At 50.1% G+C, this 23,806-nt stretch overlaps 4 protein-coding genes across 9 annotated transcripts; 2 read left to right on the forward strand and 2 right to left on the reverse strand.

Moving 5' to 3' along the window:
- Nucleotides 1–1,612: 1,612 nt before the first annotated feature.
- Nucleotides 1,613–8,574, forward strand: LY6G5C (lymphocyte antigen 6 family member G5C). The gene is made up of 3 exons (XM_053601410.1): nucleotides 1,613–2,163; nucleotides 3,741–3,899; nucleotides 8,089–8,574. Exons 1-3 carry the CDS (start codon nucleotides 2,052–2,054, stop codon nucleotides 8,250–8,252), a joined length of 435 nt encoding a protein of 144 aa, XP_053457385.1. The 5' UTR covers nucleotides 1,613–2,051; the 3' UTR covers nucleotides 8,253–8,574.
- Nucleotides 8,575–10,980: 2,406 nt separating this feature from the next.
- LY6G5B (lymphocyte antigen 6 family member G5B) lies at nucleotides 10,981–13,937 on the reverse strand. The gene is made up of 3 exons (XM_053601412.1): nucleotides 13,157–13,937; nucleotides 12,897–13,025; nucleotides 10,981–12,609 (listed from the first exon to the last, which is right to left on the reverse strand). The coding sequence occupies exons 1-3, from the start codon at nucleotides 13,272–13,274 to the stop codon at nucleotides 12,209–12,211; spliced, it is 648 nt and encodes a 215-aa protein (XP_053457387.1). The 5' UTR covers nucleotides 13,275–13,937; the 3' UTR covers nucleotides 10,981–12,208.
- A 1,095-nt stretch (nucleotides 13,938–15,032) lies between these two features.
- On the reverse strand, nucleotides 15,033–19,720 carry CSNK2B (casein kinase 2 beta). The gene is made up of 7 exons (XM_053601411.1): nucleotides 19,578–19,720; nucleotides 18,903–18,985; nucleotides 17,707–17,809; nucleotides 16,842–16,957; nucleotides 16,328–16,403; nucleotides 15,993–16,182; nucleotides 15,033–15,263 (listed from the first exon to the last, which is right to left on the reverse strand). Exons 2-7 carry the CDS (start codon nucleotides 18,972–18,974, stop codon nucleotides 15,173–15,175), a joined length of 648 nt encoding a protein of 215 aa, XP_053457386.1. The 5' UTR covers nucleotides 18,975–18,985; nucleotides 19,578–19,720; the 3' UTR covers nucleotides 15,033–15,172.
- A 205-nt stretch (nucleotides 19,721–19,925) lies between these two features.
- On the forward strand, nucleotides 19,926–23,445 carry GPANK1 (G-patch domain and ankyrin repeats 1). Of its 6 annotated transcripts, none has more exons than XM_053601418.1 (3): nucleotides 19,926–19,961; nucleotides 21,176–21,895; nucleotides 22,854–23,445. In XM_053601418.1, exons 2-3 carry the CDS (start codon nucleotides 21,279–21,281, stop codon nucleotides 23,296–23,298), a joined length of 1,062 nt encoding a protein of 353 aa, XP_053457393.1. In that variant the 5' UTR covers nucleotides 19,926–19,961; nucleotides 21,176–21,278; the 3' UTR covers nucleotides 23,299–23,445. The 6 variants fall into 6 exon arrangements, with proteins under 6 accessions (XP_053457393.1, XP_053457388.1, XP_053457389.1 ...); XM_053601413.1 differs by having other exon boundaries at nucleotides 19,932–20,906; XM_053601414.1 differs by having other exon boundaries at nucleotides 19,932–20,372.
- Nucleotides 23,446–23,806: the final 361 nt, after the last annotated feature.

Genomic DNA, 23,806 nt, shown 5'->3' on the forward strand with positions numbered 1-23,806 from the left:
TGGCTCACACCTATAATCCTAGCACCCTGGGGGGCCAAAGCCGATGGATTTCTCTTTTCTTTCTTTTTTTTTTTTTAGTTGTTGTTGCAGTTTGGCTTGGGCCGAGTTCAAACCCACCACTCTCGGTATATGGGGCCGGCGCCTTGCTCACTGTGCCACAGGCGCCGCACGCGGATGGATTTCTTGAGCTCACTAGTTCCAGACCAGCTCAAGCAAGAGCTAGACCCCGTAGCTACTAAAAATACGGTTCATAGAAAAAGTAGGCGGGCGTCATGGCGGGCGCCTGTAGTCCCAGCTACTCCGAAGGGTGAGGCAAGACGCAGGGGTCCTCAAACTACGACCCGCGGCCACATGCGGCGGTGTGATTGTATTTGTTCCCGTTTTGTTTTTTTACTTCAAAATAAGATATGTGTAGTGTGCATAGGAATTTGTTCATAGTTTTTTTTTTTTTTAAACTATAGTTCGGCCCTTCAACGGTCTGAGGGACAGTGAACTGGTCCCGTTTAAAAAGTTTGAGGACCCCTGGGAGGATCGCTTGAGCCAGAGTTTGAGGTTGCTGTGTTATGACGCCTTGGCACTCTAGCCTGGGCAACAAAGTGAGACTCTGTCTCAAAAAAAAAAAAAAGTCTCTTGTGGGGAGCGCAGCGGTGTGCGTTTTTCTCCGGTGTTTCTTCCTTTCCGATGTCTTTCTTGGCGGGAGTCTGTTTCTTCTCCTCTTCCCCTTCATCACTTCGAGACCGGAAGATCCCAGGATACTTTGGGCGGTAGCAGGGAACCCGACTTCTGGGCCCCACACGAACCTCTAGGCTGAAATTGGAACAGGTGGTGGTGTTCCTGGACGCCAAGGACCTCGCAGAGCCCAACGACTCAAAGTAAAAACACTGGGTGTCTCAGAGTCGGCGACTGACCTGACTAGGTGTGAATAGAGCAGGCCGGGGGGCCCAGCAGATTCCCCAGGTAGAGGAAATGGGCGAGTGTCTGAGACCCAGGCTCCAGAATCCGCCTAAGACGGACGGCAGTACGACAGAGCCCCCTTCCGGGTGTCCGCCGAGGCCCGACGCTTAAGTCCAGTCGCACAGGTGCGCTTCCCAGGTTTGGCCCCAGAGAACAGCGGGGCGTGGGCAGGAGGCCCACCGCACCCTCCTGGAGGCCTGAGGTGCAGTCAGGCGCGGAGAGCGAACGAGAAGTGCTAGATCCCGTGGGCGTTGGAGATCAGACTCACTAGCCCTCCCTGGGCGTAGGCGGGGAAGAAGAAAAGATGAGTGAAGGACGGTGCTGGGTTTCTAGAACCCTAACAGGGCACCGAGCTGAGTACGTGTAGCTGGCACTCAGGTGTCTTCGCTTTTGGATGCCCGATAGTACCACATCTTTCCCATCTTGGAAAATGGTACCATTAATCACCTTCTTGTGCAAGCCTGACTCCTTGCCTCAGTCTGCGTTCAGCCTAATACCAAATGTGTCTAGTCTTCCTTCTGAATATAACTCAGAGTCATTCACTTTCGCTTCAGAGTCCGTGCCTTTCTTCTGCTAGGTCGGGCCGCCATCTTGTGACTGAATTTAGGAATAGCTCCCTATTTCTTGGCTTCCACTCTTACCTCTTATTCTCCAGGGTGCAGCCATGGTAATCTTTCACAAAGAGAAATCTGATCATGTTATTCCTGTGCTGAATTCTTTTGGTCAGTGGTTTCCTCTGTCCAGGTGCTTCGGCAAGTACTCTGCCCTCCCCCATCACTGTCGTTGACTTGTCTTGCCCACAAGACTGTACCCTGTACAAGGACTTTGTGCACTGTTGTGTTCCCAACACCTGATGCAATAATTGGATAAATGTCTGTTGAATGATTTCTCCCTTCTCATTCCCCTTTGCTAGGCCCTTTCTCCCAAGCCAGGAAGTTATACCTCAGAGTGACTGTGGGTGAGGACAGTCTGTCTCTCTGGCTGGTCTGGCACTGATTTCCATCCTGAACTGGTGTTGCCTCTCCCCTTCCTCTTGGCCAATCTCTCTTTTACCAATATAAGCCCAAACCAGAGGCCAGTGGGCAGTCGTGCATTTCATGGCAGGCCCTGCAGAGAAGCGGGATCTGGAGCCCTGGGGCCTCTGGAGAACTCTCCAAGCCCTGTGGATGGTCCTCTTAACAGTGCTGGTCATGAGAAGTGTGGTGTTTGGTAAGTGGCTCCAGTGGGTCAGGAAGGATTACCTGACCTGCTGGATGGAGAAACCCACAGACACCAAGCATTTGGGTACATCTGCTTAAGAAGCTCAGGTAAGGGCGGCACCTGTGGCTCAGCGGAGTAAGGCGCCAGCCCCACATGCTGGAGGTGGTGGGTTCAAACCCAGCCCCGGCCAAAAACTGCAAAAAAAAAAAAGAAGCTCAGGTAAACCCAGGCAGGAGGGAAGATGGGGTGCCTGGAGACTGCTAATGGATTAATGTTCATTCTGAGGGAGATTCTAATAACCCTAGAGCTGTCTCACTCAACAGCAGTGACCCGAATGGAGATACTGAAGGGATTTTCTCCAAAAGTCAGGGCAACAGAAGAGGAAGGATTGGGGAGCATGACAGGACCAGAATCCACAGGGGAGAACACAAGACTGAATGAATCAAGCTTGATAGCCTCCTCACTTGGCTACAGAGCACCATCAACAGAGAAACAGGATTCAAAGAGTTTGTTAAGAATTTGTCTCTGGGGTGGCGCCTGTGGCTCAAGGAGTAGGGCGCCGGTCCCATATGCTGGAGGTGGTGGGTTCAAGCCCAGCCCCGGCCAAAAAAAGAAAAAAAAAAAGAATTTGTCTCTGTTGGCTTGGCACCTGTGGCTCAAGTGGCTAGGGTGCCAGCCATATACACCTGAGCTGGCAGGTTCGAATCCAGACCAGGCCTGCCAAACAACAATGATGGCTGCAACCAAAAAATAGCTGGGTGTTGTGGTGGGCGCCTGTGGTCCCAGCTACTTGGGAGGGCAAGGCAGGAGACTCACTTGAGCCCAGGAGTTGGAGGTTGCTGTGAGCTGTGATGCTATGGCACTCTACGGAGGGTGACAGCTTGAGGCTTTGTCTCAAAAAAAAAAAATTTGTCTCTGTCTCACACCAAGTGCTCTGCTAGGCACTCATTCATGTGTGGTCTGGGCCTAGGGCCAGAGGAAGAGGGAGAGGTATACATGTAGTTGGGGAGGGAAGAGGAGAATGGAGGCCTTGGTGGACAAGGTTTAATATAAATCTGTCCAGTGATAAGATCACCAAAATCAAAGAAGGTGGCCTTGGGCTGGCTTGAAGTCTTCTGTCTATACAAAGCAGAGATTCTTCCTGTCCTGTGATACACTCTTGTTTTTACTTCTAAATATTACAGATTAAGAAAGCATGTTCAAAATAGAGTCCAGGAGGGTGGGGGACTGAGAAACCATTCACAGAGGAAGAATTGTTCTAACAGTGCTGCCCAGAACTAGAATGGGCTGCCTTAGCCTAACCTTTGAATTTAGAGGCTTGCAGGGTGCTGGACACATGTTTACCTCTTGAATTTGTGTTCAATGAATGAATGAATTAATTAATTAATGAGTTCCTCATCTCTGGTGATATAAGAGCAGAAAATGGAGATTTCAATGAAGACCAAAGCTTCTGATGACCAGATAGCTTTGAAGAATTGGTGACTTTATGGTTTTGGGAGGTGGGGAGGTGGGAAGGAAATGGTGGTGTTGCCTGGAATCAGGCAAGATGGGAGTGGGGATGGGACCAGTGCTTCTCTGTATCCTAGGTAAGATTGTTCCTGTCAATCAGAAACCATCTCAGTTCCCCAAGTACCTGCGCTGCTATCGATGCCTCTTAGAGACCAAGGAGTTGGGGTGCCTTCTGGGATCTGACATCTGCCTCACACCAGCTGGCAGCAGTTGCATCACTCTCCACATAAAGAACAGTAAGCTGGGGCTGGCAAGTTCGAACCCAGCTTGGGCCTGCTAAACAACAATGACAACAAAAAACAGCTGGATGTTGTGGCAGATGCCTGTAGTTCCAGCTACTTGGGAGGCTGAGGCAAGGGGATCACTTGAGCCCAAGAGTTTGAGGTTGCTGTGAGTTGTGACGCCATGGCACTATACTGAGGGTGACATAATAAAACTCTGTCTCAAAAAAAAAAAAAAAGACTTGGGTTGTAGCTTAGAAGGCTGGGAGGACCTATGATGGGAGAAAGCAGCTTACTGGTTGTTTTTTTTTTTTTTTTTAGACAGAATCTCAGTATGTTGCCCTAGGTAGGTAGAGTGCTGTGGCATCACAGCTCACAGCAACCTCCAACTCTTGGACTTGAGTGATTCTCTTGCCTCAGCCTCCCAGAAGCTGCGACTACAGGTGCCCGCCACAATACCTGGCTATTTTTAGACAGGGTCTCGCTCTGGCTCAGCCTGGTCTTAAACCTGTGAGCTCAAGCAATCCACCCACCTCAGCCTCCTAGAATGCTAGGATTACAGGCATGTTCCACCACACCTGGCCTTGCACCCTAAGTCTTGTTCCCATAACCCTAAGACACTATTTCACCCTGTCTCTACTTCCGTCCCCTTTTCCCTCCTCAGCTCATAGCTGACTGGTTTCCATCCTCTCACAGTGAGGATGAGATGGCAGATGCCCTGGCCTGTCTCAAGCTGCCTGTGCCCCTGTCAGCCTTCTGAGTCTTTTTTTTTTTTTTTTGTAGAGACAGAGTCTCACTTTATGGCCCTCGGTAGAGTGCCGTGGCCTCACACAGCTCACAGCAACCTCCAATTCCTGGGCTTAAGCGATTCTCTTGCCTCAGCCTCCCGAGCAGCTGGGACTACAGGCGCCCGCCACAACGCCTGGCTATTTTTTGGTTGCAATTTGGCCGGGGCCGGGTTTGAACCCGCCACCCTCGGTATATGGGGCCGGCGCCTTACCGACTGAGCCACAGGCGCCGCCCCCAGCCTTCTGAGTCTTAATACTGCTTTTTTTTTTTTTTTTGAGACAGAGTGTCACTCTGTTGCCCTGGGTAGAGTGCAGTGGCATCGTAGCTTACAGCAACCTCAAACTCTTTGGGCTTGAGCAATCCTCTTGCCTCATAGCTCACAGCAACCTCCAACTCTTGGGCTTACGCAGTCCTCTTGGTTCAGTTTTTCTATTTTTAGTAGAGACAGGGTCTCAATCTTGCTCAAGCTGGTCTGGAACTCCTGAGCTCAAGCCAGTCACCTGCCTCGGCCTCCCAGAGTACTAGGATTATAGGCGTGAGCCACCTCGCCCAGCCTCAAAGTTCATACACTCTCTTCAGAGGATTTTATCTGCTTCCCTGAATCTGAATCTAAACCAACAAACCACTCTCCTCATGTCGAATTTCCCACTGGACATCTCTGTCTCATTTTCAACTTGCCAAAGATTGACTACATTCCCTCCTTACTTATACCTTTTTTTTGACCTGACCCCTGTCTTTTTTTTTTTTAATCTTTTTACAACATTTTATTTCTTCTTTTTTTTTTTTTGTAGAGACAGAGTCTCACTTTACTGCCCTCCGTAGAGTGCCGTGGCATCACACGGCTCATAGCAACCTCCAGCTCCTGGGCCAACGTGATTCTCTTGCCTCAGCCTCCTGAGCAGCTGGGACTACAGGCGCCCGCCACAACGCCCGGCCATCTCTTTGTTGCAGTTTAGCCAGGGCTGGGCCTGAACCCGCCACCCTCGGCATATGGGGCTGGGGCCCTACTCACTGAGCCACAGGCACCGCCCCCCTCAGTCCCCCCCCCCAGTCTTTTTAAAATCAGTGGAAACATGGGCGGTGCCTGTGGCTCAGTGAGTGGGGCGTTGGCCCCATATATTGAGGGTGGCGGGTTTGAACCCGGCCCGGCCAAACTGCAACAACAAACAAAAACAATTAGTGGAAACGTAACACATAATGTGTGCCAGATATTGTTCTAAACATATATACCCTTTGAGGCAGTCATTATTATTATTATTTATTTATTTATTTATTTTTAGAGCCGCAAGCTGTTCCCTGGGTAGAGTGCTGTAGCATCACAGCTCACAGCAACCTCCAACTCCTGGGCTCAAGCGATTCTCCTGCCTCTGCCTCCCGAGTAGCTGGGACTACAGGCATCTGTCACAAAGCCTGGCTATTTTTTGGTTGCAGCCATTATTGTTGTTTGGTGGGCCCGGGCTGGATTTGAACCCACCAGCTCAGGTGTATGTGGCTTGCGCCTTAGCCACTTGAGCCACAGGCGCCGAGCAGGCATTATTATTATCTTCATCTTACAGATGAGGAAACAGAAGTGCAGAAAGGTCAACAGACTTGGCTGAGTTTCATAGAAGCTGAGCTAGAATTCGTGGTGGTTCCAGAGATGGTGGTCCCAACAGCCAATGCATTAAGCTCCTTCAAATCCTTTTATTAGACTTTCTTTTCTTTTTTTAGAGAGAGTCTCACTTTGTGACCCTCGGTAGAGTGCTGTGTCGTCACAGCTCATAGCAACATCCAGCTCTTGGGCTTAGGTGATTCTCTTGGCTCAGCCTCCTGAGTAGCTGGGACTACAGGTGTCCACTACAACGTCCGGCTATTTTTTTGTTGTAGTTTGGCCGGGGGCCAGGTTTGAACCCACCACCCTTGGTACATTGGGGCCGGCGCCCTACCTACTGATCCACAGGTGCCGCCCTTCATTAGACTTCCAAAATAGCTGATGTAGACATAGCTACGATGTGTAAACATAGTTCAAATATCAAAGTATACAATACAACGGTGTCAAATCAGTCTGCCTTCCACTCTTGCCACAATTCACCCAGCTCCTGTGCACACATAACCAATCTTTTTACTTTCTGGATTATACTTCCTGCAATCATTTTTTGCACACTCCATTGTACACAAACGTGCTGTTTACTCTTTTTTCACTTCTTTTCTTCACAGAAACAGTATATCACTGTAGTCACTGTTCTGCACTTGCTTTTTAAACTTAGCAGTTAGGGGAACATAATGTTTTCATATCTGTTTGTAGAGAGCTTCCTTGTTCTGTTAGCCTACTGGATGGTACTCCGTGGCAAGGGCATGTCTGTGCTAATTTCTCCATCCCACTCTTTTTTTTTTGTAGAGACAGAGTCTCACTTTATTGCCCTCGGTAGAGGGCCATGGCGTCACACGACTCACAGCAACCTCCAGCTCTTGGGCTTACATGATTCTCTTGCCTCAGCCTCCCGAGTAGCTGGGACTACAGGCGCCCGCCACAACGCCTGGCTATTTTTTTGTTGCAGTTTGGCCGGGGCTAGGTTTGAACCTGCCACCCTCAGCATATGGGGCCGGCGCCCTACTCACTGAGCCACAGGCTCCGCCCTCCATCCCACTCTTAATGGGTATTTAGGTTATTTCTAACTTTTTACTCTCTCAAGCACGGCATCAGTGACCATCCCCATACATAACTTCTTAAGACATGGGCACAAAGATTTTTTCCCCCCTTTAATATATAGGGCTCAGCGCCTGGGGCTTAAGCAGCTAAGGTGCCAGCTACATACAACCGAGCTGGCAGGTTCGAATGCAGCTCGGGCCTGCCAAACAACAATGACGGCTGCAACAAACAATAGCCGGGCATTGTGGTGGGCGCCTGTAGTTCCAGCTACTTGGGAGGTGAGGCAGGAGAATCGCTTGAGCCCAGGAGTTGGAGGTTGCTGTGAGCTGTGATGCCACAGCACTCTACCCAGGGCAACAAGCTTTAGGCTCTGTCTCAAAAAAACAAACAAACATATATATAAAATAGCAGCAGACATCATTCTCTTACATTTGGTTCAAAAAATAAATGACAGATATTTCCTTTCCGCAATTTAACCTTCAAAATATTTCCACGATTTTTTCTTGCATGGTCCCACAGTGCTGGTTCTCCCTAAGTCCCCTTCCAACTGTGACATTTCAAATGGCTCTCTCCCTCCAACCTTCCGTGTGGAACTTGGGCACAGTTCTATGGCTGGACACTCCACTCCCACCCTGCCCAATTCTAGGAATCTTTCCTTTTTTTTCTTATTGCTCCATGGTAGGCTGCTGGGATAATGAGGATTAATCTATGAGGTGTGAGGGGATGAGAGAATTCAGGGCTCTGCCCAGGGACCTCCATATCACTGGTGCCTGTGGTCCCTCCCAGGCAGTGGATCCGATGTCATGGTGAGTGACTGCCGCAGCAAGGAACAGATGAGTGATTGTTCGCATACCCGCACTTCTCCAGTGTTTGGCTTCTGGATATTCTCCCAGTGCTGCTTCCTGGATTTCTGCAATGACCCTCAAAACAGAGCACTCCATACTCCTTAGAACGACTCCAGAAACGCTTAGAGGAAAAGTACATTTCTGGCCGCTCTCCTGACTTCTACCTGGGCTCAGCCAGGACAACTTTCCAGTCTCTCATACCAGCTCCCTCTGGCTCCTTCAAGTCACTGGATCTCAGCCTTGGCCCTCTTCCTCTTAGTCAACAGCCTTCAACACCCCTGTTCCTACTCTATCCCCTTTTGACCCCCCAAAGGCTCCCTCTTTTGCCCCACGGTCCCAGGCATTCTTCCAAAATAAATTGGTGTGTAAACTGCTTGGTTTGTCTCTCTCTTCTGGTGAAGGAGAGGCTGGCCTGATTCTCTCTTCATGGGAGCATCTAAGGGGCTCCTAGCTCTGCTTCTGCCCCTGCTTTGATATTTGATTCAGCTCTAGGCACAAAAAGGTGAAGAGGAAATGGAAGCCCTCCAAAGGTGAAGGCCAGGCCAGTGGGCATCCTCGGGAGTGCTGTCAGAGCAGAGCTGTGCAGGAGCTGAAGGGGAAGTCCAGAGGGCTGTGTTGGTGGGAGTAGGGCTGCGAAAGTGGGGGTGGGGAGGAATATTGAGGGTTTGTATCTCCAACTACAGCATCACCTAAAAAAATTAACATTGGCTTGGTGTTGTTTGTCAGAATATTGGCCAGAGATATTGAGTGTGAAATGTGTAGTTAAGGATATACACTGTGTGATCCCATTCCCATTAAACACACAGACAAAACTTATTTATGCTACTGCATGTTGCTACAAGTCAGGACAGTGGCTACCCGAGTTAAGAGGAGTGCCTGGGAAGGAGCAAGAGGGCAACTTCGGGCAACTGATCACACAGGTGTGTAGTTTACAAAAATCTCTCTCATGATATGTGCACACTTCTGAGTATTTTGGCAAGAAATATTTTAAAATAGCTTAGCTGGGCACCCAGCTATACTCCCAGCCACTTGGATCACTTGAAGCTGGGAATTTGAGGCTAGCCTGGGGCAATAAAGCTAGACTCTGTCTCTAAAAATAGACGCCAAAAACTGTATGGATGTAACTCTAAGAAATGTGTATTTTTTAAGGGAGGGAAAGGGCCTAACTTCTACCCATGTATACACATTTACATGTATTCTCTCCTGATAAGGTGCTATCCTTACTTGACAGGTGACTAAAGTGAGGCTGACTAACTAATGCAAGTGGCAGAGGAGCTGGGATTGGGCTCTCCAGCCACCAAGATCCACTGCTTTTCAGAAAAAAAATTTCTAACCCCAGATATGGGCTGCACGACTTGGAAGGGCAGACACTTGGCTGCATCCCTCCCAGACTCCTGGTGCTCAACAGTGGGCCTAGCTGAACAGTATATCTAGTGTTTACTGAATATATGGGGAAAGTTGAGTTGTAGCCAGCATTGCAATTTTTCAATATTAAAATGATCTAGGCGGCGCCCATAGCTCTGGGTAGGGTGCTGGCAACATGCACCAGGGCTGGTGGGTTTGAACCCAGCCTCAGCCTGCTAAAAACAAAACAGTAAAACAGCTGGACGTTGGGCAGTGCCTGTGGCTCAAAGGGGTAGGGCGCCGACCCCATATGCTGGAGGTGGTGGGTTCAAACCCAGCCCCAGCCAAAAAAAAAAAAAAAAAAAAACAGCTGGACGTTGCGGGTAGTGCCTGTAGTCCCAGCTACTCGGGAGGCTGAGGCAAGAGAATCTCTTTTTTTTTGGAGACAGTCTTACTTTGCCCTTGGTAGAGTGCTGTAACATCACAGCTCACAGCAACCTCCATCTCCTGGGCTTAGGCGAGTCTCTTGCCTCAGCCTGAGTAGCTGGGACGACAGGTGCCTGCCACAATGCCTGACTATTTTTTTGTTGCAGTTTGACCAGGGCTGGGTTCAAACCCACCACCCTTGGTATATGGGGGCCCAGCGCCCTACCCACTGAGCCACCAGGATCTGCTTGCAAGAGAATCTTTTTTTTTTGAGATAGAGCCTTAAGCTGTCACCCTGGGTAGAGTGCTGTTGCATCACAGCTCACAGCAACCTCCAATTCCTGGGCTTAAGTGATTCTCTTGCCTCAACCTCCCAAGTAGCTGGGACTACATGCGCCTGCCACAACACCCAGCCATTTTCTGGGGGAGGGGGGTATAGTTGTCATTGTTGTTTGGCAGGCCCAGGCTGGATTCGAACCCACCAGCTTTAGTGTGGTTGGTGCCTTAGCTGCTTGAGCTACAGGAACCGAGGCCAGAGAATCTCTTAAGCCCAAGAGTTGTGGGTTGCTGTGAGCTGTGACACCAAGGCATTCAATAGAGGGCAACAAAGTGAGACTCTGTTTCAATAAAAAAATAAATAAAAATAAAATAAAATGAAGATCCAAATACTGCAGCCCCACCTGTGCACTCTGCACTTTGCCCCTCAACTTGGACCCCCTACAGAGGGGACCTAGGTGCCAGGATCCTTGAAAAGAACAAGGGACCGGGCGGCGCCTGTGGCTCAGTGAGCAGGGCGCCGGCCCCATATGCCGAGGGTGGCGGGTTCAAACCCAGCCCTGGCCAAACTGCAACAAAAAAATAGCCGGGCGTTGTGGCGGGTGCCTGTAGTCCCAGCTGCTCGGGAGGCTGAGGCAAGAGAATCGCGTAAGCCCAAGAGTTAGAGGTTGCTGTGAGCCGTGTGACGCCACGGCACTCTACCCGAGGGCGGTACAGTGAGACTCTGTCTCTACAAAAAAAAAGAAAAAAAAAAAAAAGAACAAGGGACCAGTAGGAGCCCAGGTCCTTCAGTACCAGGTGACTCTGGGATGCATGTCTGAGCTCAAGTTTTCCTGGGTTAAAGTTTTTCCTTTTCTTTTAGGTAAAAAAATTTAACATCAGGAGGGTTTAACTTTCTAGGTTTTGTACTGTATGTTTATGGATGAAAGGAGTCAGTCCTCAGGCTTTGATCTCTGGCTAAACAGAGGGTAGAGAAGGATGTGGGGCCTTTGGGGCAGGCACAGAGGAAACCACAAGGCCAAATGGAGTGGGCTGGGCTCTGCAATTCTGTTTGAATCCCACACCTAATTAACTCTCTAACTTGTTCATACCTGTCCATACTTGGGCCTGACCCCGTAACAATGTTGACACAAATTTAGCCCAGTCCCAGTTTATTGGGGATTTGGAGGAAAACAGGGGATTTGGAGCAGAGAAACAGACCTTCCCAGCTCCTCTCACCAGGCCCCTAATTGAGGTGGGTATCATGATTCAGTGAGGTGAAATGGGGCTTAAGAGGACAGAGACTGTGATAAAGAGGACAGAAGACAGGAGACCATGGGAGGGGATGGTAGAGACAGTGAGGCAGGGACACCAGACTGCCAAAAAATCTGCACAGAAGTCTACCCCTCATCCTTTTTTTTTTTTTTTTGAGAGTCTCACTATGTCACCCTCTGTAGAGTACTGTGGCATCACAGCTCACAGCAACCTCAAACTTTCTGGGCTTAAGTGATTCTCTTGCCTCAGCCTCCCAAGTAGCTGGGACTACAGGTGCCCGCCACAACGCCTGGCTATTTCTTTGTTGCAGTTGTCATTATTGTTTAGGTGGCCCGGGGTGGGTTTGAACCCGCCTGACTTGGTGCATATGGCCGGCACTGTAACAACTGTGCTATGGGCGCCAAGCCCCACTCCATCCTTCTTGCTGCAATTCAGTCTAGGTCTTAGAGGTAGATGTAAATAGAAGTGGCAGGTCATCAGACAGAGGGGATAGGAGATGAAAGAACACTCTGATGATGGGAAAGGGATGAGAGTTGTCGGCCTGGGCAGAATCCACACTTGAGATTCTTTTCTAGGAGGAGCAGCATCAGGGTTCAGGAGAAGAATTAAACCAAAGCCACATAAATGCTGGAGTACAGAGGAGGGAGGTCTAAAAAAATCATAGTGACCAAAAAAAAGTGAGTGTTCTCTGAGAGGGCAGAGCAGGATGCTGGGGAAGTTAGACAGAGATGCTGGAACAGGGTGGAATCTGGGAAAAGGTGTCAGAGTCCAGCCTGGGGAAGAATCAAAAGTCCTGAACTGTTGAGGAACAAGTACATGCGGCGTAGGGCAGCAATGGACAAGCCCAGGTTCAGGGACAAGGAGGCCAGAGGGTCCAGGCCTTCAGGGTCCTTCCTAGTACCAATGCTGGGTAGGGGCAGTGAGAGGTTGAGGGCCTGGTAGAATCGTTGGATTTGGGAGTCAGACAGTGGCAGAACTAGGGGTTTATCAGAAGGCTCAGGCAGGAAACTCTGGAGCTGGGGGCTGTACCAGGAATTGCAGTAATCATACTGGCAGCACTCAGCCTGATACCAGTACTCTGGGAAGTAGGTGTTACGTCGTTCTTGACAGCGGTAGGAATTGTACTGTCCACAGCCTCGGATGGTAAAGCGAACCTTGATGTCTGAAGGAGAGGGAACAGATAATAAGCCCTGCTCATAGCCTCTAGTAGTTCCCAAACCTGGCACCCCTACCACTGACTCTCCTGATCCCTTACCCAAACCTGACTTCTATCCCAGACTCCTTCAGAAGAGGCTAGAAACCTTAGCTCAGCTGGCTCCTCAGACCCCAATCCCTCCTTCCAAGATCCCTGTCTTCTGTACTACAGGCCCTAACCAGCCCTCATTCGTGAAAGGAGAAATGAAGCCGTAGGCTGCCCCATCAGCAGGACCTTCCTAGGACTTTACTCACCATGATAGATGGAGATCACCATGCATGGGGATGAGCTACTGATGGTGCACTTCTCCGAGCCTGAAATGCACCCTACAGAAGGGTCTTCTAAGAGGCAGAAATGGCAGGTCCGGACCTCAGGAGCAGGAACTGGGGAAGCAGAGAAGGAATGGAAGCACTGGCTCACTTCCAAGCCCCCTGCTTGTAGGAACCCCCCAGTGCCTAGTTCCATCCCCTTCCTGAACTCAAGACACCCCATCCCACCCCTGGGCCCCACTTACCCTTTCCCACTGCGAAGCCCACCATGACCGACACACCTACAAGTACATGGGCCTTCATTACAAAATTCTGGGGAGAAAGGCATTTCCTGAGGGATCCCCTAAAACCCCACATCCCCATGACCCTGCTCCTTAATCCTGAGCTGTAGGGTGATTTTGACAGGCAGTCTGAGTAGGAGCTGCTGTAGCAGAACTCTATTCCTGCTTGGGGAGAAAATTATTAACTTGGCAGGAGGGACATCATGTCCTCACCCACAAAGTCTGGTTCCTGAGTGTGGGAGCCATGGCTCAGACAGGGGTTATACCTGAGTACCATCTAGGTCTTTATCCAGTTGTCTATCTTTGTCCTGCAGGCTCCTCAAAGACCTATCTCCTCCCTTGAGTTCACAGATTAGTTTATCTTTGACACCATCTGCTGTCCTCTCCACCCAACATGGCCAGTCCCCACTGTGCTGGGATAAGCTCAGGAAACCAAGTGTCCCTTATCCTTCTGAAATGAGTACAGCTCAGCTCCCCCAACAGGGGGCACATGGACACCATTGTGCAGCAATTCTGGACCTTGTCCCTTCTCTCTCCATCCCTTAAAATTTTCTTTAGGACTACTTTCTCAAATTTTAAGACCCAAACTAAGGTGGGGTATGATGGCTCACGCTTATAATCCTAGCACTCTGGGAGGCCGAGGAGGATGGACTGTCTGAGCTCAGGAGTTCAAGATCAGCCTGAGCCAGACCCCATCTCTAAAAAACAGCTGGGTGAGGGCGGTGCCTGTGGCTCAGCGGGTAGGGCGCCGGTCCCATATGCCGGAGGTGGCGGGTTCAAACCCAGCCCCGGCCAAAAAAAAAAAAAAAAAGTCTAATAAAAACAGCTGGGTGCTGTGGCGGGCTTCTGTAATTCCAGCTACCAGGGAGGCTGAGGCAAGAGAATTGCTTTGAGCCCAAAAGTTTGAAGTTACTGTGAGCTATGACGCCATAGCACTCTACTGAAGGTGACAAAGTGAGACTCTGTCTCAAAAAAAAAAGCCAAAACTAAAAGGTAGTGTTGCTAATTAAGCCCCTTAAATTGGCTTGGTGCTAGTAGTTCAGTGAGTAGGGCGCCAGCCACATACACAGAGGCTGGCAGGTACAAGCCCCGCCTGGGGCCTGCTAAACAACTCCAACCAAAAAATAGCCAGATGTGGGCAGTGCCTGTGGTTCAATGGGTAGGGCACTGGCTCCATACACCGAGGGTGGCAGGTTCGAACCCAGCCCTGACCAAACTGCAATAAAAAAATAGCTGAGTGTTCTGGCAGGCGCCTATAGTCCCAGCTATTTGGAAGGCTGAGGCAAGAGAATCACCTAAGCCCAGGAGTTGACAGTTGCTGTGAGCTGTGATGCCACTGCTCTCTACTGAGGGTGATAAAGTGAGACTCTGTGCCTAAAAAAAAAAAAAGAAAAAATAGCCAGGAGTTGTGGCGGGCGCCTGTAGTCCCAGCTACTCGGAGGCTGAGGAAAGAGAATCGCTTAAGCCCAAAGAGTTTGAGGTTGCTGTGAGCTGTGACTCCATAGCACTCTACTGAGGGCAACAAGGTGATACTCTGTCAAAAAAAAAAAAAGGAAAAAAAAAGGCACCTTAAATTATAAACAGTCATGGGTACTTAAAGAGAACAAATTATTTCTCTAGTCTCCTGATTTTTCTGCTTTCCTTCTGACCTTTCACTTCCCCATACCCAACTGTAGGAATTTTGCCTGCTCTAGACTAAAAACCATCACCCAAATGCACCAGGCACAAATCTTTACTGTTGTTCAACGTGAGGAGGGTGGGCAGACCCATGAGGGCCACTGGGGTCCAACACACCACCACCTTCCCTTCCCAACCACAAGCATCAGCAGACTAGCTCACAGCCTTTTCTTCCACTTTATTTCATATTCCCACCACAATAATGTCTCCTTTAATTTAAACTAAAAACCATAGAGGGTTCCTGAAAGGGTGGCAGCAAAGGAAAGAAGGCATCAAAGACTGCGGGACAGGCAGAGTGGGGAATCAGCGAATCGTCTTGACTGGGCTCTTGAAGTTGCTGGCGGCTTGAAGCTGCAGCTGGTAGGCCATTGGATGAATCTTGAAACCATAGAGCCTGGGCAGGGGTAGAGGTCAGACAGGAAGCACAGTGAGCCCCACCCAGGCCCTGCCAATGGCCTGCATTCCTACCATTCCACCCATCTCCTCCAGGGGCCTGCTCAAAGCTTAAGGGCAGTGGTTCCTAACCTCTTTGCTCAAGAATATTGGAAACTTATCATAAACATCCATGAAAACCCAAATACTAGGGCGGTGCCTGTGGCTCAAAGGAGTAGGGCACCAGCCCCATATGCCGGAGGTGGTGGGTTCAAACCCAGCCCCGGCCAAAAACTGAAAAAAAAAACCAAAAAACAAAAAAACCCCAAATACTAGGAGATGTGCATCAGTATTTATTTCAATAAAAAGCTGAACCTTTTCTCAAATACCAGGGTAAAAATGATGCTCTAGGGAAACAAATGATATTTAACCTGTGGCTCTGAGGATCTCCTGACAAAAGATTTAGCACTCAAAATGGTGACTATAAGAACTATTGCAAATGGTACTTCAAATGTCAAATGTTATTCAAAAGAATCCACACAACTAAAGATACTTTATCAGGCAAGTATTGTCAGCATCCTTATATTATGTGAAAATTGAAGCCTAGGTAATCAAATAACTTTCCCACATTCATTCAGAAGAAAGATGCCCTAGCTCTGAGAGAAGCAGGCTCAAGAAATTGTCCTCCTTTCTCTCTAGGGGACGTTGGGCCTTTCCTCTGGCCCTTGATAATTCTGTCCCTGCTCCCCACCTGGGCACAAACTGGTTGGCAGGTCGCTTGGGTCGGTACTCGGGATGCACCATGAAGAGCATGTGAGGGAAACCAGTGCCAAAGTAGGCGCCATCCGTGTGATGGTGCCTCGACGACTTGGGTGTGTACACGTCCATGCACTTGGGGCAGTAGAGCTTCACCATGGCCTCTCCAGGGATGTCCGAAAGGCCTGGGAGACAGCTAGACTCAGCAGGCCAGGCACCTCTCAACCCTACCCAACCTCCCCCCAGGACTCAGGCCCTGACTTGCTGAGCCCCAACTACTTTCAAGAAGACTGCCACATGGTGTTGTCTATTCCCTTCTTCAACACTCACCGATGGGAAGCATTGGCTGGTTCTCACAGTACACTCGGGGACAGTAGCCAAAGTCTCCCTGCTGGTACTTTTCCAACTGAGGTGAATAAAATGGAAGGAATTGGCAGGTAGGTGTTAAGACAAGAGGTAACTCCCTCCTTAGCCCAACCTGTATCATTCTCTCCCCTACTTCTCCCACCTCTGCCCAGAGGTCCTTTCATTGGCCCAAATGGGCACTCAGATTCTTCTCCTGCCTTTCCTCCACTTAGGCAGGTTACAGACCATCAGAACCATTCAATATTTGTTCCTTGAGGGAGAGGCAGTCTATAACAACTCCTGTCCAAGGTCATGTCTCTCTTCCTAAAAGTGTTCCCTTCAGGATGACCTTGAATCAGGATTCAATTCAGGCCCAAGGTCTGGGGTTTCTCCCCACTTCTCAGCTAGACTCCTTGATAGCACTGAAACATGACTTCTTGCTGCAGGAATCTGTTTCCCCCACTGCCTCAGGAGATGAGTGAGAGAAGAGAGGCCTCACCATCTGGGCGATGCCACGGTTGGTGAGGATATAGCGGGCGTGGATCAATCCATAAAGCATCTCAGCTGCCTGCTCAATCAAGTCACTCTGGTTGGGGTTGTCTTCAAGCTCTTCATCTGAAACACAGCCCAGCCAAATGCAATCACTTGTTTTTCAGCTTTCCTTTGTGCCATCCCTACCCTTAGGGGCTGGAGCTACTATTTGTTCAGCACCCATCTTTCATCCTCACCGTATCTATCATCTGAACATATGACCCAGAAACTTGGGCCTCTGACCCTTTCATCAACTTAAGGTAGTTCTGCCTTCTTTCCACACCTCTTCAGCCTCTGTTCTTCTCCTCTCCCAAGTCCCCCCAACACATAAATGCAACAATGTCAATGCAGAAGGTAGAATTCTAGACTGGAAGGTGCAAGGCAGGAGACAGAAACAGTAAACTAGACCTAAGAGGAAATGGCATTACGAAATAGAGCTGAATTACAGATTCAGAAAGTATGAGAACAAGTCACAAAACTAGGCAGTCAGGTGGGGGATCAAAAGCAAGCATGGGATTTTGGGTTAAGATAATCAGAGAATCAAAAGAAACTTAGAAATTCCAGAAGTAGGGAGGGTGGAAAAAGGGTTTAGTAGGTTCCCACTAAGTAGTAGAATGTATGGATATATGTCATACTTCCTAGGTGAAAAACACAACTACAACTCAAGACTTTGCCTCAGAAATGCGAACAATGTAACTTAGTCATATGTACCCTCACATTGCTCCAAAATTAAAACAAAAGAAACCTCAAGAAGCAAGTGAATAGAGGTTTGAAGAGGGAAAAATGTGTGCACTTGCACAAACACACACAAAACAACCCTTAGGGTGCCTCACCAGGCTCCAGGTCCAAGATCATGTCTAGAGCTTGTCGATAGTGAGGCACCTGCTCATTGAGTCCAGTGAGATTAAATTTGTCCTGGATGTAGTCTTCATCTACCTGTCAGGATATAGAAGTTAAGAGGGAACCCATATTGAAACCTCCAGCTTTGACTCCAGGCAAGAGCCTCTAACTGATGCCTTGTCCTCGACACAATATCTATTTCCCTCATTCCTACTCCCAACTCAGCAAGAGTACTTCAGTCTTTCTCCTTGGTTCATCTATACCCTCCCACCTCCCAACAAAACCTTTGGCTTTTCTAAGGATAAACAGGTACAGCAATCTTCTTTTTTTTGTAGAGACAGAGTCTCACTTTGTCACCCTTGGTAGAGTGCTGTGGCATCACAGCACACAGCAACCTCCAACTCCTGGGCTTAGGCGATTCTCCTGCTTCAGCCTCCCAAGTACCTAGGACTACAGACACCCACCACAATGCCCAGTTATTTTTTGGTTGCAGTTGTCATTGTTGTTTGGCAGGCCCGGGCTGGATTCAAACCTGCCAGCTCTGGTGTATGTGGCTGGCGCCCTAGCTGCTTGAGCTACAGGCCCCGAGCCGGTCACAAAACATTTTTTTTTTTTTAATTTTTTTTTTTCTTGTAGAGACAGAGTCTCACTGTACCGCCCTCGGGTAGAGTGCCGTGGCGTCACACGGCTCACAGCAACCTCCAACTCTTGGGCTTACGCGATTCTCTTGCCTCAGCCTCCTGAGCAGCTGGGACTACAGGCGCCCACCACAACGCCCGGCTATTTTTTTTGTTGCAGTTTGGCCAGGGCTGGGTTTGAACCCGCCACCCTCGGCATATGGGGCCGGCGCCCCACTCACTGAGCCACAGGCGACGCCCCACAAAACATTTTAATAAGTACTATTTCGATTCTCCTAACAGCAATCTGAGATAGGCACTACTAGTACCATGCTAGTAATAAGACACGGATTGACTAGTTCAATGTCATATTGCTGGAGAGTGGGGGACTTGGGCTCCCGTATTGCTACTTCATCACAGGTTAGTGGAGGAGTTAATGAGGGAAACCTTCCTTGACAGGAAGGAGTTTCCATGAAGCACATAAGAGAAATGTGTAAAAGCTGAATATGGAAAGGAGCATCTAGCTAGAGAATATGTAGAACTGGCAAGTAGAGAGGTTGAAGAAAACTCACTTCACAGAAGAATTCATTGCCACGGAGCCCACAGAACCAGGAAATCCAGGACACCTCCTCTGAGCTGCTCATCTTCACGTCAGCTGAAAAAAAAAAGTGTAAGTGAAACCCAAGCTCTCCGTCCCTAACTCTGATAGCCTCCCTCCTCCCACAGTGCCCTCCAACCATGAAATAATTTGGGGCCACCGTTTCTTAAAGGATCTCAGATTCTGAAGCACCCCTCTCCAGCTCCGCAAATCTACACCTCAGCCCCTTTTCTCCAAAGTTAGAAATTCTTTGGGGTCTCACCACTGCAACAGACCCAAGAACCAACCCTACCACCTGGCAGCCCTACCTCCCAGCCCTGGTGCTTCCTAAGGCGCCAGGCCCCTTTCCCGTGTCAACTCGGGCTCTCTGCAACTGCAGGTTCTGCATGTCCCGGGCGCTATCGCAAAGGTTTCAAAGTTTATTAATCTCAGTCAAAAGCTAGGCACCTCCTTTTCTTACGGCCCACGGGCAGCCGTCAGTTCCCATTTACAAGAGCCCCCAAATCTTGACTTTGCTCCTCAAGGCCACCCCTCTTTCCTTCGGTGCCAGACCAGGTCGCTTCCTCCCCTGCCTCCACATTAAAGCGCGAAGACCGATGTGCCGCGCCCAGCGACAAGGGACTTAGCGCAGCGACGACCTCAAACTCACCAGCAAGGACCGGGACCAGGACTGGGGTGGGGGAGAGGGAGTTGCTACTTCCAAGGAACAGCTGCAAGCGCTGGAGGGCAGACCGCGGACCTCACCGCGACAAGCGAAGTAGGGGGGAGTGGAAATTGGGGAGGGCGGGGAAGAGGGCAACACGCAAGCGCCAAGGGCCCGGCGCCGCAGTGAACGCTGGGATATGAAGTCCCGAGAGGAAGAAAAACTGGCGAAAAGAGGCAAATGTGAACTACGAATCCCATGACGACCCGCGCATGACCCTGGTGTCGCGAGGCCTCGGGGGAAGAGGTCTAGGGTGGGGTGCAGTGAGGGGCCACCGGAAGCGGAAGTCAAGTTTGGCGTTCGGGGCCGGGGAGCCTGGGAAATATAGTGGTGTGTTCACTGGATGAAGAGGCCAAGAGGCGATCCCGGAGCTATCTCTCCCCGCAGCTTCCCTCACAGATTTCCTCTCTACTCCCGCGCAGCACTGCTACCCAGGGACTGACCCTATCCCTGGCCAGTCCGCTGGGTCCTTATCGTCTGCGAAGCCCCTAGTCCGAGTCAGGCCCGCTACCGGAGACCGCGACAGGGCCAGTGTTTTACTGGGTCTCCTGAGGAGGGAGGTGCGGCTAGGCTCCGTGCAAAGGCCACTTGGATTGTATGTACTGGGCTGAGCTAAGCGGTGTGAGAATCGAACTGCCCACTGTGCTAACCTGAGGTGGCGCCAGCCATTCTGCTGCTTGTTCCTTTGCACTTCTCCATTTCCTTTTGGGCTCTACGTGTAACCTTCGAGCCTTGATCAGGGTAATAGTGAGGGGCAGCGTGACGTTATTTCATTTCACAGCTTCTCGGCATTCCACAGGTTTCTCTCCGCCTTCTCAGGGCCTCTCTTAACCCAGAGAGTGGTTTCCCACCTCCAGGAAATGAGTTTGGAGCGGGGACCACGTTGAGAAAGGCGAAGGGCATTGTGGGGGCGTTATGTAAAGTAGGACCCCAACCGACAGATCCTCTCGGGTGCTCGCGCTACCTGGGCACGCGGTGCTTGTGCGTATGCTAGAGGAAAAGTTCCAGAGCGGGAAACCGAACTGGGCGCTTTGCGAACGCCTGCGCGCTCAAGTAATGTGGGTGGTGTTTTTGTTGTTGCAACACATGCGTTTTCGTGCTGTGAGGCTGTTTGATTGTGTACTCTTTTTATCAGAATAGCGTCACTTTGCGCAGGGGAACACAAACGGGAGCCTCTCTTGGAAAGAGAAGTGTCACGCCTATTTTGTTTAGACAAAGGAGATCCCTAAATGGAACAGAGGAAAATTTAAAGGGCCAGGATGATTTTTCTTAATGGTATGTCTTGGGGATGGGAAAGTGGTTTCAGAGAGGCTGGTCTTACGTATTGGTGGGGATGAGGATGGGGGTGGGGGCGGAACATGAGATCTCTGGACAAATGTCTCATGGAGTTTTCTTTTTTAACTTTTATTAAGGGGCAGGTCAATTATTGTAGGGTTCCTTTTTTACATGTGGCCCTTGCTCCCTGCAGGGTTCTTGGTTGTGGTGTCTCTTTGAGGGCAGGATGGTGTTTTTGATGCTAAGACTACTTTTTCTCATCCCAACAGGTTCCTAGACGTGGCTCTGGTCACTGCAGGGACCATCAGGGTCTTGGCATGCTTGACTCATCCTCCTTTGCCTGGTCTCATTTTATCAGTTCTACCAAAAGCCATGTCCAGACCCTCCCTCATCAGCTTCACCCCAGCCACCGACCCTAGTGACCTCTGGAAGGATGGGCAACAGCAGCTGCAGCCTAAGGAGCCAGAGCCCACCCTGGATGGGGCTGCAGCCCGAGCTTTCTATGAGGCCCTGATTGGGGGTGAGAGCAGTGCCCTTGAGTCCCAGAAGACTCAGCCTGAACCTGCAAGGGAAAGAAAGAGGAAGAAAAGAAGAATGAAGAGGGAGGCTGTAGCAGCGGCAGGAACATCAGGAAGACATGGACAAGGGAGATCCCTTGAGGCTGAAGACAAGATGACCCAGTGGATACTAAGGGCAGCTCAGGAGGGGGACCTTGCAGAACTTCGAAGACTATTGGAGCCCCATGAGGCTGGAGGTGCTGGGGGGAATATCAACACTCGGGATGCCTTCTGGTGGACCCCCCTGATGTGTGCAGCTCGAGCAGGCCAGGTGGCAGCTGTGAGCTACCTCCTGGGCCGTGGGGCTGCCTGGGTGGGGGTCTGTGAACTTGGTGGCAGGGATGCTGCTCAGTTGGCCGAAGAAGCTGGCTTCCCTGAGGTGGCCCGCATGGTCAGGGAGAGCCATGGAGAGATAAGGAGCCCAGAGAACGGGTGAGGGAAAACCCTAGTTCCTACCAATCTTTCTGTATTTTTTGCCCTTCCTAGCCACTCCATGCCAGAGTCCCAGAACAGAACAGGGTTCTTTCATCCTCTTCATTCTCCAGTGAGGGTTGGTAAGGGTTGTAGTTAAATGGTTGTAAACATGAGCTCCCTGGGTTTAAATTCTTGATTCTTCTTGGGCAAAAAATCTGTCTACATGTCCCAGTTTGTTCATCTTAGAAAAGGGGATAATAGGCTTGGCCCCTGTGGCTCAAACGGCTAAGGCACCAGCCGCATACACCTGAGCTGGCCGGTTCGAATCCAGCCTGGGCCCGTCAAACAACAATGACGGCTGCAACGAAAAAATAGCCCGGCGTTGTGGCGGGTGCCTGTAGTCCCAGCTACTTGGGAGGCGGAGGCAGGAGACTCGCTTGAGCTCAGGAGTTAGAGGTTGCTGTGAGCTATGATGCTACGGCACTCTACCAGGGTGAAAGCTTGAGGCTCTGTCTCAAAAAAAAAAGGTGGGGGCGGATAATAAGGGTGGCGCCTGTGGCTCAAAGGAGTAGGACGCTGGCCCCATATGCTGGAGGTGGCAGGTTCAAACACAGACAGCCAAAAACTGCAAAAAAAAAAAAAAGGGATAATAAGAACACTTTTTTCATAGGGTTGATAGTATTCATTGGGTTAATGTATGTAAAATGCTGTAACAGTGTTTGCTACATGGTATGCACTAGATGAATGTTAGCTATAGTCATTACTATTCCTCCTTTGCCCCAGAGCCTGTGAGGCCTGCTTACCATCTTTTCTCTCAATTATATCCTTCTGGGTCCTTAACTGTTAGGTGGATAGGAAGGCAATTTATTCCTTAATCAGAAAGCTAGCTTTTCTACCCTGTCATCACCCTCTGAGACCTTAACTCTTCCCCTCTCCCTTTCCTTGCTCTTAATCTTTTCTTTTTTTTTCTCTGCAGGTCTTCCTGTCCTTCCCCCCAGTACTGTGAGACCTGTGACACCCACTTCCAAGATTCCAACCACCGTACATCTACTGCTCACCTGTTGTCATTGTCCCAGGGTCCCCGGCCCTCCAGCCTTCCCCTTGGGGTGCCCACCTCTAGCCCAGGATTTAAGCTGCTGCTGAGGGGAGGCTGGGAGCCAGGAATGGGGCTAGGACCCCGGGGTGAGGGCCGTGCCAACCCCATCCCCACTGTCCTCAAGAGGGACCAAGAAGGATTAGGCTACAGGTCAACACCCCAGCCTCGAGTCACACACTTTCCAGCTTGGGACACCCGGGCTGTCGCTGGGTGGGAGAGAGCTCCTCGGGGGGCCACACTAACCCGAAAGGAGGAAAGAAGGCAAAAGGAGAAGGGCAGGGCCTGGGAGCGGGATCTGAGGACATACATGAACCTTGAGTTCTGACCTTGGTGAAATCTGACCCTGGGCTGATGCTCAAATCTGACCTTGGGCCTCAGACTTCTACTTCCTGGGATCTGCACCGTTTTGATCAGTAGGCTCTATCTTTGGAAGAGGGGCTGAGAGAGGAAAAATAAACCAACCGTCTCTGTCTTTTGTGGTTTATTCATTTTTTTGGAAGCTTTTTGAAAAAACCAAACACAAGTCTGTTCCCCATGCAAGTACCACCTGAGCCAGAAGAGATTTTCTCTGGGAGTTGGGGTTCACTTTTAGCTCCCACCCCCTATTGGGAGTGCCCCACTTACTCTTTCAGCACCACCCAAACCAGAAATTACCCATCACCATGCAAATCTCACATTACTCAGGCCCTTGACCACTCCAGGCAGTTCAGTCATTAATGAGACATTCTCTTTTTTTGAGACACAGTCTATGTCGCCTTCGGTAGAGTGCGGTGGCGTTGCACATCACAGCAACCTCTAACTCTTGGGCTTAAGTGATTCTATTGCCTCAGCCT

Source organism: Nycticebus coucang, chromosome 9 (genome assembly GCF_027406575.1).
Source record: "Nycticebus coucang isolate mNycCou1 chromosome 9, mNycCou1.pri, whole genome shotgun sequence".
Taxonomy (NCBI): Eukaryota; Metazoa; Chordata; class Mammalia; order Primates; family Lorisidae; genus Nycticebus; species Nycticebus coucang.

Excerpts from the sequence above, each read along its gene's own strand:
- CSNK2B (XM_053601411.1), bottom strand. The coding sequence starts at position 18,974 with ATGAGCAGCTCAGAGGAGGTGTCCTGGATTTCCTGGTTCTGTGGGCTC. Across the intron at positions 17,810-18,902 it reads GCAATGAATTCTTCTGTGAA|GTAGATGAAGACTACATCCA; the intron begins GTGAGTTTTCTT and ends ATATCCTGACAG. Across the intron at positions 15,264-15,992 it reads GCCAACCAGTTTGTGCCCAG|GCTCTATGGTTTCAAGATTC; the intron begins GTGGGGAGCAGG and ends ACCCCTGCCCAG.
- LY6G5C (XM_053601410.1), top strand. The coding sequence starts at position 2,052 with ATGGCAGGCCCTGCAGAGAAGCGGGATCTGGAGCCCTGGGGCCTCTGG. Across the intron at positions 2,164-3,740 it reads CATGAGAAGTGTGGTGTTTG|GTAAGATTGTTCCTGTCAAT; the intron begins GTAAGTGGCTCC and ends TCTGTATCCTAG. Across the intron at positions 3,900-8,088 it reads CACTCTCCACATAAAGAACA|GCAGTGGATCCGATGTCATG; the intron begins GTAAGCTGGGGC and ends GGTCCCTCCCAG.
- LY6G5B (XM_053601412.1), bottom strand. The coding sequence starts at position 13,274 with ATGGGGATGTGGGGTTTTAGGGGATCCCTCAGGAAATGCCTTTCTCCC. Across the intron at positions 13,026-13,156 it reads GGGCTTCGCAGTGGGAAAGG|TTCCTGCTCCTGAGGTCCGG; the intron begins GTAAGTGGGGCC and ends CTGCTTCCCCAG. Across the intron at positions 12,610-12,896 it reads GGTGATCTCCATCTATCATG|ACATCAAGGTTCGCTTTACC; the intron begins GTGAGTAAAGTC and ends CCTCTCCTTCAG.
- GPANK1 (XM_053601418.1), top strand. The coding sequence starts at position 21,279 with ATGTCCAGACCCTCCCTCATCAGCTTCACCCCAGCCACCGACCCTAGT. Across the intron at positions 21,896-22,853 it reads ATAAGGAGCCCAGAGAACGG|GTCTTCCTGTCCTTCCCCCC; the intron begins GTGAGGGAAAAC and ends TTTTCTCTGCAG.